Genomic DNA, 13,410 nt, shown 5'->3' with positions numbered 1-13,410 from the left:
TTAAAAAAAGATTTTTACTAGAAATTGCTTTATATTTATGTGTTTGATATTTTTTATATATTATAATTTATTATATATACAAATTACTCAAATAATAATTAATATTATAAATTATTTTTTAAATTAACTCTTAAAATTATTCATATATTTTTCTCAAAAATATTTAGTAAAAAAACACATAACTTTTTGATAATTTCAATATTACATTTGTGTCACTTATGACATTTACATCATTTATCAAAGTAATTAAACAAATTTATTGATACAAAAACAAATTGCCTTCTCCTTTGTCAAGGCCACACTCTTCCCTCTCAGCTTTAGCTTTGACTTTGTTTCCTTCTTTGCTTCAATTCTCTCTCTCTCTCTCTCTCTCTCTCTCTCTCACACACACACACACAGTCAAGTCCAAGTAAAATACCTTCCCAAGTTGAGCCCACGTTTCTTTGCACATTCTCAGGGCAAAACTTTACCATTATACTTCTCACAACCACCTGCCACAGACACAACATTCTCCACTTTTAAAGATTCTTCACATAAAGAGAGGCTTACTCTATAGACACAACTCTCATCTGCAGGTAAAAGCTAATCTTTCCTTTTTCTTTATCAAGAACTTGATTTGTTTGTATATGTATTAAAAACTCTACTTTTACTACAATTTTTAATTGCAAAGACCTTGACTTTATCTGTTTTCTTGATGATTCTTGAATTTAGTGATCTGGGTTTTGCTTAATTAGGCTTTTTCTGTGGTGGGGTCTGCTTGATTAGGCTTTAAAGAGTTGTTACCGTTGGGGGCTTTTTATGCGATTCTTCGATAATTTGGTCTAGACATATTTGTGTACATTTTTGCTGAATATTGATGTGAATGTTGGACAGTAAAGTTTGACTATAGATGATGCATATAAAATGGAATTTTAGTCTAGGGAGTCGATGCGGAACATAAAATTTTGAATGTAGGTCAAGAAAGATTAATTTATAGGTGTTTTACGGTACAGATGATGCAACTGTAATGGAGTTCTAGTTGAAGGAGTAGGTGCAAAACATAAAATTCTGCTTAATTAGACTTTTCCTTTGATGAGGTCTGCTTAATTAGGCTTTAAAGACTTATAGAAGTTGGGGGCTTTTTTATGGGATTTTCTCAATAATCTGGTCTAGCCACACTTGTGTACATTTCTGCTGAGAATCTTGATGTGAATGTAGGTCAAAAAGATTGATTTATAAGTGTTTAATTGTATAGATGATGCGACTATAGTGGAGTTCGAGTCTAGGGAGTAGATGCACAAAATTAAGTTCTGAAAAGAGGAAAGTGATGGCATCGGCATCACCTTCCCCAGATTCTACTCCTGCTGCAATTCCTCCAGCTGTTTCTCCCCCTTCCAATGCTTCGGTGACCTCACCTCCTCCCTCCTTCACTCAGACCGAACAAACATCTGATACTCCAGCTCCGACTGGCTCTTTAACTCAACCAAACTCTACCAGCCCACCACCTCAATCTACTCCTGCCCCTCCAGTTTCCACTTCCCCTCCTCCGTCAAATCCCATAGCCACACCACCTCCCTCTTCACCTCCACCATTGCCCCCAACGTCTTCCCCACCACCCAAGCCGGCTTCACCTCCACCTCTCCTTCCTGCAGCCCCTCCTGCTTCTACAGTTACCCCCACTCCTCCGAGTTCTTCCCCACCACCACCATCGGGCACTCCTCCACCCCAAGAATCCCCAGCCCCACCTGCATCAAATCCACCACCTCCTTTACCTGTTACTCCTGCACCACCTCCAGCAGAAATCAAATCGCCGCCTTCTGCGGATCCTCCACCCGCACCACTTACAGAACCTCCAGCAAACTCTCCTCCACCACCTTCACCAGTCACACCATCTAATTCTCCGCCAGCTCCTACCACCCCTTCAGAATCATCTCCTCCACCTGTACCCTTGTCATTGCCGCCTCCTGGTCCCCCAAGCAATTCATCCATAAATGGAAGTTCCCCTTCTTCCCCATTACCCACATTCCCTACCGAGAAACCAACTGCAAGATCTGGGAATCCAGGTTCAGATACGACAGCAACTTCGGGATCCGGAGATGGAGGGATGAAGACCGGAGGGGCTGTGGCAATTGGAATCATTGTTGGTTTTGTGGCACTAAGTTTACTTGTGATGGCAGTCTGGTTCACACGAAGAAAAAAGAGAAGGATATCAGATTCAATCGGTGGGTATGTAATGCCATCACCATTTGCTTCATCTCAAAACTCAGGTGATTCTTTGACTGAATTTCGTGGATGATTTACTTTTTATTTTTAGTTTCATGTTGATGCAACATGTCTCCTTAATCACGCGCAACATGTTATGTATCAAATTCAAATGTTATGCTTTACATGTTTAAAAAGCTGTCCTCCACATAAATCTTTCATCTTGTGAGATCTGTTTTGAGAAAGAATCATAGAAAATATATTCCTCTTTGATTAAAAATGATTTAAAGATCTCACTTGGCGTGTTGTTTAAAATTTTAATATTGGAAGGTCGTATTACAGATTAGCATGCAACCATTAGAATTATGAGTGTGGTTGAGCGTTACTGCCGAAGGTTATCTAGACACAATAATTTTATAGTTCATGTCTTCTTCAAGTATCAACATTCAATCTTATGTCCGTCCACATCATTTCTTCAGGTCCTAATTTTCATAAATCATACTAACAAAATATATATTTATTTGTGTTGTATAATTTTGTGTTTTTGAAAGTTTGAGGTCAGGAATTTTAGTCTGGGGTAGCTAATGTTGTATATTGGCTCTGGCAGTTGGCTTTTGATGTGAACTTATTTTGTTTCAAGCTCAAATGATATTCAAAGTCGTGTTCATTTTTGCGAAAAATTCGAGTCAGATAAAGGACTGATAGTTCATTTGAAACCTACTGCTTATAATCTGATATGTGTGTGTGTGTTAAGCTAATCAATCAAATGATTTCATCCTGTAACCTGTTATATATTATACAAAAGTGATTTAATATGTATATACTCTTCAGATACATCCTTCTTAAGGCCCCAACAGTCGATTCACCGAGCTGGAAGTGCTTCAGGGAACAATTTCATGTATTCACCTGATCAGGGTGGTGTTGGCAATTCAAGGCAATATTTCACGTATGAAGAATTATCTGATGCTACATATGGTTTCTCAAATAGCAATTTATTGGGTGAAGGTGGCTTTGGTTGTGTTTATAAGGGATGCCTGCCAGATGGAAGAGTGGTTGCTGTCAAGCAGTTGAAGATTGGTGGTGGACAAGGGGAACGGGAGTTCAGAGCTGAAGTTGAGATTATCGGCAGGGTGCATCATCGTCATTTGGTCTCGCTTGTAGGTTATTGTATATCGGAGCATCAAAGACTGCTTGTCTATGACTATGTGGCCAATAACACCCTTCATTACCATCTCCATGGTAAGACATTCAAGTATTTTATGAGATTTTGGATCCGGTACTTTGACTGTATAACACAATGTTCCTTCTAATCATGTGGCTTGATTACTGCTATTGTTCTTGGTAGAATCGTGTCATTAGGTCATTAACACATAAGTTTAAACAAATCTTAAATAACGATAATATCAAATTGTGGTGCACTCCATGGAGAGATTAACAAATTTTGGGTTCTCTATTATGTAAATAACATCCGTAGGCGATTAGTTGAGAAACTACAGAGTTCTTGCACACTAAATTGACATGTAAGTTAGAAGTGTGACTACCAACAGAGACGGGGAACCAACCTGAAATTTCTTGATTTTGCAGATGAAGGTAGACAGGTCATGGATTGGGCGACCAGAGTTAAGGTCGCTGCTGGTGCAGCTCGTGGACTTGCTTACCTTCATGAAGATTGTGAGTTTCTTTTTCTATTGCACTTTTCACTTCCCTAAGAATCTTTTTCAGTCCAATTTCATCATAGTTTCCGGATTGAATAGCGATTGTTTTTGTGCCCTCTGGAATGGAATTTCCGGATTGAATAGCGATTGTTTTTGTGCCCTCTGGAATGGAATGTTATAAACATGTAAAGTACAAGTTCAAGAATTCTGTAAGCCGGAAATGGGAATATCTGTGCTAAAATTATTTGGTGGTTTGAGGCCTCGATAACAATTGATATTCTTAAACTTTTTGTTGTTTAGCAGTGGCTCTAATCATCCCCCTTTCTTTGTTTTTAGGTCATCCTCGGATTATTCACAGGGATATCAAATCTTCGAATATCCTCTTGGATTTCAATTTTGATGCACAGGTATGATAAAAATTTTGCCATAGGGGAATGACTAAAATGCCATGGATCTCACAGTATCAATTGATTCATTATTATAACTTCTATCACTATGCATTTACTTCCATTGAATTTACTGACAGGTTGCTGATTTTGGGCTTGCAAAGCTAGCGTTGGATGCCAATACACATGTGACCACTCGTGTGATGGGAACTTTTGGGTAAATGTTCATTTTGCCATATAGTAGAAATGAGTTTGATAGAAAAATAAGACAAACACTTGCCATCACACAATATTTGATAAATTAATTTCAAACACCCATTTCACTTGATTAAGTTATTCTATGCTAGTTCGGAAACTAAAGATAGAGATAGATGTTCTAAACAGTGACTTTCAATATTATCTAGGGACATTGATATCCACTATATTAAAAGATTTTTTTTTTTAGTAGTTAGTTGCAAATTAGAAGCTTAGAATTAGATTATTGGTAACAAATGGAATTATTAATTAACACCATGAGTTGACTTGGGCAGCTGCAGTTTAGATCGCATTGTATCATTCTTCTGTTACTTCTGTCTTTTTTTGATCTCAAGATGTCTTTAGAGTAAAGGAATGTTGACATGGGTCAGATTGGATGTCATAAATTTTAAATTTTATTATTAATTTGAATTATGAGCATTAAAGTCAATTTTGTTGGGTTTAATTTGTTGGGAGTTGTATTACCAAAAATATGTATTGAATATGATTCTAGAGATGTATGTTCTCCGGTGCACATAGAAACATTAAAATTGTTGTGGTGTTCTTGGATATTGGTAGGGATGGAGAAAGTTTATTGGGATCAAATATGATTCTTTTCCAGTTATCTTAGATTTTTAACCCTATTTTTATTGTGTTCTGAACTAAACCCAATATGATTAGCCTAACATATCTATTTAGACCGGCTACGGGTGTCGGACACAGGTGCGGAGTTAAGTATTTGATCCTCAATTTTTAAAGCAATTAGGATTTTTGGATATGGATCTGAAATTGGGCAGTTGTGCGGGGACTCTGTATATAAGCTTAGCATGAGGAAAAATCTTAAAATTCTTAATTCATTTTACAATTTAAAGCATTGTGTCTACATTTAACAATTTAAAGCGTTGTGTCTGCCAATAAAACATGGAGTCGCGATTATATGCCATATCCATGGCATAGAATTTAAATTAAAAAAAAAACATAGGAATAGTCATCAGTGGACCTTAATCTCTACAAACAAGTTGTTAGGCTTTCAATATCATTTTGAGCTGAGATGGTTACATGATAAGGTGTCCGGCTTCACAATGAAGGATCCCACTCAAATCTTATACTCAGACCCATGTCATGTCTGGTTTACACGGGTATGAGGACAAAATCAAATATTCTGGGTAACAGTGAGCGTATGTCTCTATAATAAGTTAGTATTGTTAGGTTTATCACTCAAAATCTGATTATTGAGTATGGTTGGGTTATATGCTGTCTGTACTAAGGCCTAGGGGGTACTTAAATTGATGCTGTAGTGACACCCTTGTTTTTTCTTGATTTATTTAACTGTTCAATCATCAGGGTTAAATCCTGCGCTTTTTTATTTACAATTTATCTGATGAGTCTTGGCCGGTTGTTTGTCAGGTACATGGCTCCCGAGTATGCATCAAGTGGCAAGCTGACTGAGAAATCTGATGTTTTCTCATTTGGAGTAGTTCTTTTAGAGCTCATCACTGGGCGTAAACCTGTGGATGGATCTCAGCCACTGGGTGACGAGAGCCTTGTTGAATGGGTATGTTTCACCTCATGAATGATGAACCTCATTATATAAAAGGGTAAAAGGAAATTTGTTGTTCAACATGTTTTCGGGGTTAAGTTGCAACAAACTTTAACTTCATTGGCCTTGGAACAGAATGCTACCAGGCTCAACATTATAATTCCTTTGTTTCCCAATAAAATAAGAAAAGCTGCATATATAGAAGAAATGAAGAATGACTAGGATATGGTAAAGGATACAAAATTCATGTCAACTATGTGTTTACTCCAGTATTGTCAAAATCCATAGATTTTCTTGAGTAAGATATGTTTTTTATTACTCATTCTCGTCATGAGAGATAAAATAATATTTTTAGGCACTTATGATTTTTTTTTCTTGCCACAGCTATTATCTTTTTAGTTATTGGGGGAAGGGGATCCAGGTATTAGTTCTTACATGCAAAGAGTAAACTAGTATGTTTGTAGAAAATCGTGTGTTAGTTCTTTTGGGCTTTTGCCTTTATCATGCCTTTGGTTAGGGATAGTTATAAGTTTAGGATTTTGGGGCGGGGGTGGGGAGGAATCAAATTTTAGACCCCTTATAGCACTGGGAGCACCTATGTCGCCGTTCAGACACTACTTTATATCAGTTTTCTTACATGCAAAAACTGCATTAGTATATAGAAACCCATGAGTTTTTATATTTTTGTGCTTGCCTTACTCATGCCTTTGGTTTGGCTGTAAAAGCAAAAGCCCGCTCTGTAAAAACTGTTAGTTCTCCAATGCACTCAAATTTCAACTACTGTTGATTGTATTGCAATTTAAGATTGGTCACAGTGACATAAATTACAAACAATTTAAATTCAGTTCAATATTGATTCAACACACCTCCATGCTGATCTTAGCTTCCAAGTACTATCCCCTGTCCCTCTGCTATGAAATGCATAGCAAAAGAAAAGTTGTAGAAAATTTGTTCCTTTACAAGACCATAGTTACATATTTTTGTTTTGTTTTTCGATACTCTGATAGGTGCAAACTTTTATTTTTGTCATAATCGTTATGCTTAGTTTCGCCGTCAAATATTTATTTGCCAATTGTCTCATGATCTTGATACTTCAGAGCTATAGAGGAGAGACAAACAGTTCCTAACAAAAATAAAGAGCAAAATAAACACCATCACCCGGTGATCTTAGTTCTTTCAGAACAGTTAAGTTTGACCGCTAAACAGATGATGAGAGAAACTATTGTTGTTGCATTTTGATATGTATGCTATGTAGTAGTGCATTTGGACCTTCGTTTCTTTATACAATCTTCCTTGGTGTGATTCCTACACTGATATGCTTAATGTGAGAATATAAGCAAGTAATTGCGTGCGAAACATTTCCTGCAGGCTCGCCCTTTACTAACACAAGCCCTGGACAAGCAAGACTTTGCAGAGATAGTAGATCCGAGGCTTGAGAAGAATTACGTTGAACATGAGGTTTTCCGGATGATTGAAGCAGCAGCAGCTTGTGTTCGTCACTTAGCTACAAAGAGGCCACGGATGAGCCAGGTATATATTAATCATCTAAACTTGGACTCTCTTCCAACACAATCTTCTTCAGCTATGACATACCTTAACAATGTCTTCCTGTACATTTCCACATTCTTAGGTAGTGAGAGCTCTAGATTCTATGCTTGAGTTCTCAGATCTAACCAATGGAGTAAAACCTGGACAAAGTGAAATTTATGACTCCAGACAACAATCTGCAGAGATCAGATTGTTTCAGCGGATGGCATTTGGAAGTCAAGACTATAGTTCTGAAATCTTCAATCAGTCGCAGAGCAGCTGGAAGAGCTAGCGGGACAACCATAGGTCTAAAATCTTGAAACGTACGTACAGAGAGCAGTTTGAGTAGTAAACCACACAACCACGATTATACAACATATCGGCAAAGCCATGAATCAGTCTAACCTTCTTAGCCATTAGCATGGTCTTTAAGCCAGGTCAGTTTGAGGATAAACTTGCCTAGTTAGTTCTAGTGTTGCTTCCTTTTTGGTTTTATACTTTTTGGCCTTCAGTTTGGATTGAGGCCTTTGTAATTATCTTCCAATGCAATGATATTAAATCCAGATTATTTTAAAATTCGGTTAGAAGCAATATTCTACTTTGTGAATATTTTTGTACTATAAGGTAAAATTTCTGATAAATTGATACTCAGATTGGTTGACATTCTCGCAATGATGATACAATTTGTGGCTAATGACTATCTTTAACCTCAGACTATCTTAATACCTCTATTAATTGGCAAAAATCTCTGTTGGTGGGCATAAATTTGTGAAAATTTTGCTGCAATAATTCTTTGCCTATTAAGAGACTTAACTGATGAAATCTAAAGATAGAAAATATATCCACATGTTCCCCCAAGAATAAAGAAGTTATTTTGAAGTGTATAATTGTTTATAATCCTTGTAAACATAATGCATGCTTTGATCTTCTTTAATTAATTTTTATACAGTATATTATTAAATGTTGTCTCTTTTTCTAATTTTGGAATTTTTCTTTTTCTTAATGATAACGAGTGTTCAAAGGTCTATGTTAATATTTATTTGATATCCAAGAAAGGGTTGAACAGAAAAACATAGGTCATAGAAATTGAATTTATATTTATATCTATTTATTTATTTATTTATTTATTTATTTATGCAAGTAAATATTTAATAAATATTTTAGGATGGTGACTATTAATATATATATATATATATATATGATAACTAAATAATTTTAAATTAATTATAAAAATATTTAATTACAACCGTTGGTTTAGGTTATGCTTGACATTGCTATTGTAGAGAGCAATAACGGGTTTCAAAAACTTTGATAATTAAAAATAGCTTTTTTTTATATGGCAAAAAAAACAGCTTTTTTGAACAGTCATATTTTTACACTATTTTTCAATATTTGTGGAAATTTGTCGTAATTTCGTTATCAAACTTCACTGGAAATATTATTTTAATATTATAATTCAAAATATACGAATTATATATTTTTATATAATAAGCGTAAGGGATATAATTTGGTCGGATGGTCCTCTGGTCCAAAAACTTATCATCCGTTGGATCTTATATTGAACAAATAAGCACCGTTAGATTGGAATAAAATTAAATTCTGTTCTAAGAAGGCAACTGATATCTACTCGCATGTTTATAATTCCTTTTCTGAATCCAAAACAAATTCTGTCTTTCACATGTATATGATTTTTTTTAATCCTAAATAAATATTTCCCACCAGTTTTATTCGTAGAATCATATAAATCTCACCGTCACAATTTTTTTATAATAATATTTTAAAATTAATAAGCCGGATTTATGTGAGGAACAAATACAAAAACTTTTTCTTAATCCAAAATAGATTCTACCTTCTTATTGCATATTTATGATTCCTTTTCTTAATTCAAAACAAATTATGTTTATCAATTTTAATTTAGAACCATATAATTTTTTGAAAAATATTTAAATCACATTATAATAATTTTAATATAAAATACATTTATTAATATAATCTAATAGGAGTTGGCATAACGTATTCCACTCAAAATATATTAAAATTTGATAGATAGAATTTAATACTTTGGCATGATACATACGAGAAAAGGAATTGCTTGATTAAAATAATTTATTTGAAACCATTAATGGCTGTGGTGCTGTATTTATCAAAGTTCTAACTTACAAACAAATCATAATTTCGAATTTTATTTTATTGAAAATTTTAATTTATTATTTATAAATTAAATTTTTCCACACCATTTAAAATATATTTAAAAAGTTTATAAATAATTAAAAAGCCTCCTGTGCCTTGCACGGGCTATAAGCTGGTATAAAAAAATCATCTTATTGAATTTCTACAAGATCACTTCTTTTGCAAGCATATTTTAGAGTAACACATTAATTTCTAATGGTACTCTCACACAGAACAAAATGTGGTCCATGTGGATATACTTTGTGCCAACTCAATTAGATTTTTCTATCTATTCGATAATCCGGTTTTTGACTTTTTCGATTTCGAACTCCATAATCGAGAACTCGCCTACAACAGTGTTATAAAAAACGAGAATCGGACTTAATCGGTGAAATCACGGAACATGGATTAATCGGTGATTAATTGAATTGATCGGGGATTAATCGGATTAATCAGTGATTAATCGGAGATTTAATCAGTTCGGCGAGCTACGGAACAGAGATTAATCGGTGACTAATTTTGATTAATCACCGCGCAAGTTATAACCCAGGCCCGAAAACCAAAACTTGGCAGCCCAACAAACCAGAAAAATTAAGCGGCACAGATACTTTTTAAATCCCGCCTAAATCCTTCACATCCCTCGCGTTGGCGAACATATATCACACTTTGCTCCTCGCTTTGTATCATTAGCACTGCTGCTTCTTTCATTCCATATTCCATTTTCTCATCTCTCTCACTATCATCACTTCTGCTTCTTCAACCTCGCTTAACCTGTACGTATTGGTATATACGTCCGTACATATTTCAGCGTTGATTTACTTACATATTTGTGTTAATTACGCTCTTGTTTGTGATCAGCAGGTTTGAATCAACGATCAGAATGAAAGGACTCAAGAAAATCATCGAAACTTCAACTGCTGATAGTCGGTTAGTATCTTGAATTCTTGATCTCACCGTATTTTTACGTTTTGACATGAATACAATCCATGTAATCGATAATTTGTTCTATCATCTCTTTGTTTGCACTGATTTGTATAGTTTTATGTATATTCGGTTTGATCTCTGGCGCGATTTGTGTATTTCTCTGCATAATGTTTGATCTCTTCGCTGATTGCGCGTCTCTCACCGTATTTCTACGTTTCGATATGAATATGAATATCATTATTGTAATCTATTAGTTGTTCTGTCATAACTTTGTTTACAGTGATGATGTATTAGTTTTATCTATAGTCTGTTCTGATCTGTTCGTTGCATGATTTGCGTATATAATGTTTGATCTATGTGGTGATTGCGTATTTTTACGTTTCAGTGTGAATATCATTCGTGTAATTTATAAGTTGTTTCATTCTCTCTCTGTTTATACTGATTATGTAGAGGTCTATCTATATTCTTTTTTATCTCTGTGGTGATTTGTTTAAATTTGTGTATGATGTTTGATCCTCTTTGCATAAGAGTTTACCTCGCTTTGTTACGTTGATAAGGATATATGTTACTGTTTGATCTGTGTTTGTAACAGTGACAGTCTTCAGCTTGATCTGTACTCAGTTTGATCTATACGGTGATTTGTGTATTTCTGTGTATAGATAGTATTTGATTCTCTCTGATGTATCTTTCGGTATAAGCTTTCATCTCGGTTTGTAAGGTTGATAAGAATACTTCTGTGTACTGTTTAATCTGTGTTTGTAATAGTGATAGGCTTCAATTTTATCTGTACTCAGTTTGATCTATGTGGTGATTTGCGTAGTTTTCTGTATAATATTTTGATCCTCTGTAATTTGCATATCTATGTCCAGATGCTTTCATGTTGTATTGTTACCTTGATACGGATATCTATGTACTGTTTGATCTGTGTTGGTAATAGTGACAGGCTTGCTGTGAAGCGAAAGACTAAGAAGGATAAGGTAGCCAAGGATCCTAACAAGCCTAAGAGGCCGGCAACTGCTTTCTTCATTTTCATGTACGTGATTTAGCAGCATTGCTATCCAGCTTTCTGTTTATTGTTTTTTTTTTTTGCTAAATATCTGTTTATTGTTCTTTTGATGTGTATGATTCAAGTCAACTTGTGCTTGCTGCAGGGAGACCTTTCGAGCTGAGTTTAGGGAAAATAATCCTGGAAATGCAAATCAGTCTTTTGGTACAGTAAGTAACTGGTTTCTATTGTTGTAACTCTGACAGTTATGTTTATATTTAATACTAATTAAATTTCAGACAGGTTGCTAAAGCTGGGGGTGAGAAATGGAAGTCAATGTCACAGGCTGTATGTATTTCCGTGTTTGTTTCTTAGTTAATGTATATATGTCGATTGATTAAACAGATGTCACAGGCCTTATGTATTTCTGTTTTTGTTTCTTAGTTAATGTCTACAATTATTGATTGCATTGGTCTGATTTGTTTATCTAATTCAATTGTGTGTTCATTTCATGTTTAACAGCAAGCATTAGTGTGTGTTAACACTTAACATGGTATTTTTATTTCTATGTAGGAGAAAGCTTCGTATGTAGCTAAGGCGGAGCAGAGGAAGAAGGAATATGAAAAGAAAATGCAAACCTATGAAAGGGAACAGGTGTCTACTTCTTAATTGTTTTTATTCATATATGGCGTATCTGCTTTTGTTGTGTTGAAAACATGACACTGGACTGAATCTAGGCTGGGTCTAATGATGAGGGATCGGGTAACTCCAAGTCCGAGGTTTATGATGCAGTTAAGGGTAAAGATGTGTGCACAAATACATGTTTACTTTTTTGTTTACATTACATGGTATTGCTGTTGATCTACTGATTTATTAACACTCTGCACATTACTGTTTGTAGGATGAAGATGATGCTTGAGGAATGTGTTGTTGAAGGAGGACTTGCTTTACTTTCTGATAATAGAGTACCCTGTAGATATATGATGTTGCTGCTAGTACACCTCGCAATTTCTCCTGCAATCTCCCTGTTTCCCCTTATATTGTAGTAGAAATCAGAGACTTAATATGCACAGGAATGGGGATGTAAGTATTTGTTTGCCTCATGTTTTTACATAATGCTAATGAAGTAATTCTAGTAAATGAATTTCTTTTAGAAACAGTTGTTACTTGTTACCATTACCAGAATATTTTGTGGATTTATTTACTGCTGCTACTAGGTTTAGTGTTATTAGCTGCAAGTTTAATGTAAGGGTTTTGGCCGTGGTCTTGCAACATTCTTCTGCATGTTAGTTGTTCCTGTAGTTTTGTAAATTTTAGTCTAAGCTTTAAATTTGGTGAATTAAGTAGAATGGAATTTGCAGGCTTTGCAACTCTGCATCCGGCCAGTAATTGCAACCAAAGATTTCATACACTTTGTACTCTGCCTTCCGTTTATCACTACACTACTTATCCTCAAATGTTAGCTTTGTTCTCTTGAAAAAGTCTGTGCATTTTAAAAATGTGTATATTATAAAAATACCTGGTATTCTGATACTTGTGTCATTGCATTTCGTGTGCTTCCTGTCTTATGGCGGTCTCTTTAACATATTGCAAATTTTCTTAGATGTAACTTCAGTCACTCCCCACTTTACAAATTACAGATATTCCGGTACTCTTGGTGTGCAGTTACGTTTTTGTATAACCAAGCACGGTATATATACGGTATATATTGTTAAGCTCTACATGTAAGTGCTTATAGGCACTTTGTTCCTAAAACTAGAATAGTAATCATCAATTGCTGCACTCTCAGAGGCCAGAGCAGAAACACTC

At 35.0% G+C, this 13,410-nt stretch overlaps 2 protein-coding genes across 7 annotated transcripts; both read left to right on the top strand.

Moving 5' to 3' along the window:
* Positions 1–295: 295 nt before the first annotated feature.
* On the top strand, positions 296–8,186 carry LOC108196615 (proline-rich receptor-like protein kinase PERK8). The gene is made up of 9 exons (XM_017363974.2): positions 296–575; positions 1,235–2,246; positions 3,013–3,420; positions 3,766–3,852; positions 4,173–4,243; positions 4,363–4,439; positions 5,864–6,011; positions 7,365–7,526; positions 7,627–8,186. Exons 2-9 carry the CDS (start codon positions 1,307–1,309, stop codon positions 7,813–7,815), a joined length of 2,082 nt encoding a protein of 693 aa, XP_017219463.1. The 5' UTR covers positions 296–575; positions 1,235–1,306; the 3' UTR covers positions 7,816–8,186.
* Positions 8,187–10,274: 2,088 nt separating this feature from the next.
* Positions 10,275–12,912, top strand: LOC108193279 (high mobility group B protein 3-like). Of its 6 annotated transcripts, none has more exons than XM_017359873.2 (8): positions 10,275–10,465; positions 10,551–10,619; positions 11,560–11,649; positions 11,768–11,831; positions 11,905–11,949; positions 12,175–12,255; positions 12,339–12,407; positions 12,503–12,912. In XM_017359873.2, the coding sequence occupies exons 2-8, from the start codon at positions 10,573–10,575 to the stop codon at positions 12,518–12,520; spliced, it is 414 nt and encodes a 137-aa protein (XP_017215362.1). In that variant the 5' UTR covers positions 10,275–10,465; positions 10,551–10,572; the 3' UTR covers positions 12,521–12,912. The 6 variants fall into 6 exon arrangements, with proteins under 6 accessions (XP_017215362.1, XP_017215361.1, XP_017215360.1 ...); XM_017359872.2 differs by having other exon boundaries at positions 10,276–10,465; positions 10,554–10,619; XM_017359871.2 differs by having other exon boundaries at positions 10,277–10,465; positions 11,554–11,649.
* Positions 12,913–13,410: the final 498 nt, after the last annotated feature.

This window comes from Daucus carota, chromosome 7, assembly GCF_001625215.2.
Source record: "Daucus carota subsp. sativus chromosome 7, DH1 v3.0, whole genome shotgun sequence".
In the NCBI taxonomy this organism is placed as follows: domain Eukaryota; kingdom Viridiplantae; phylum Streptophyta; class Magnoliopsida; order Apiales; family Apiaceae; genus Daucus; species Daucus carota.
Note: the sequence above shows the minus strand (reverse complement) of the source record. Positions and strands in the feature narration are given on the sequence as shown.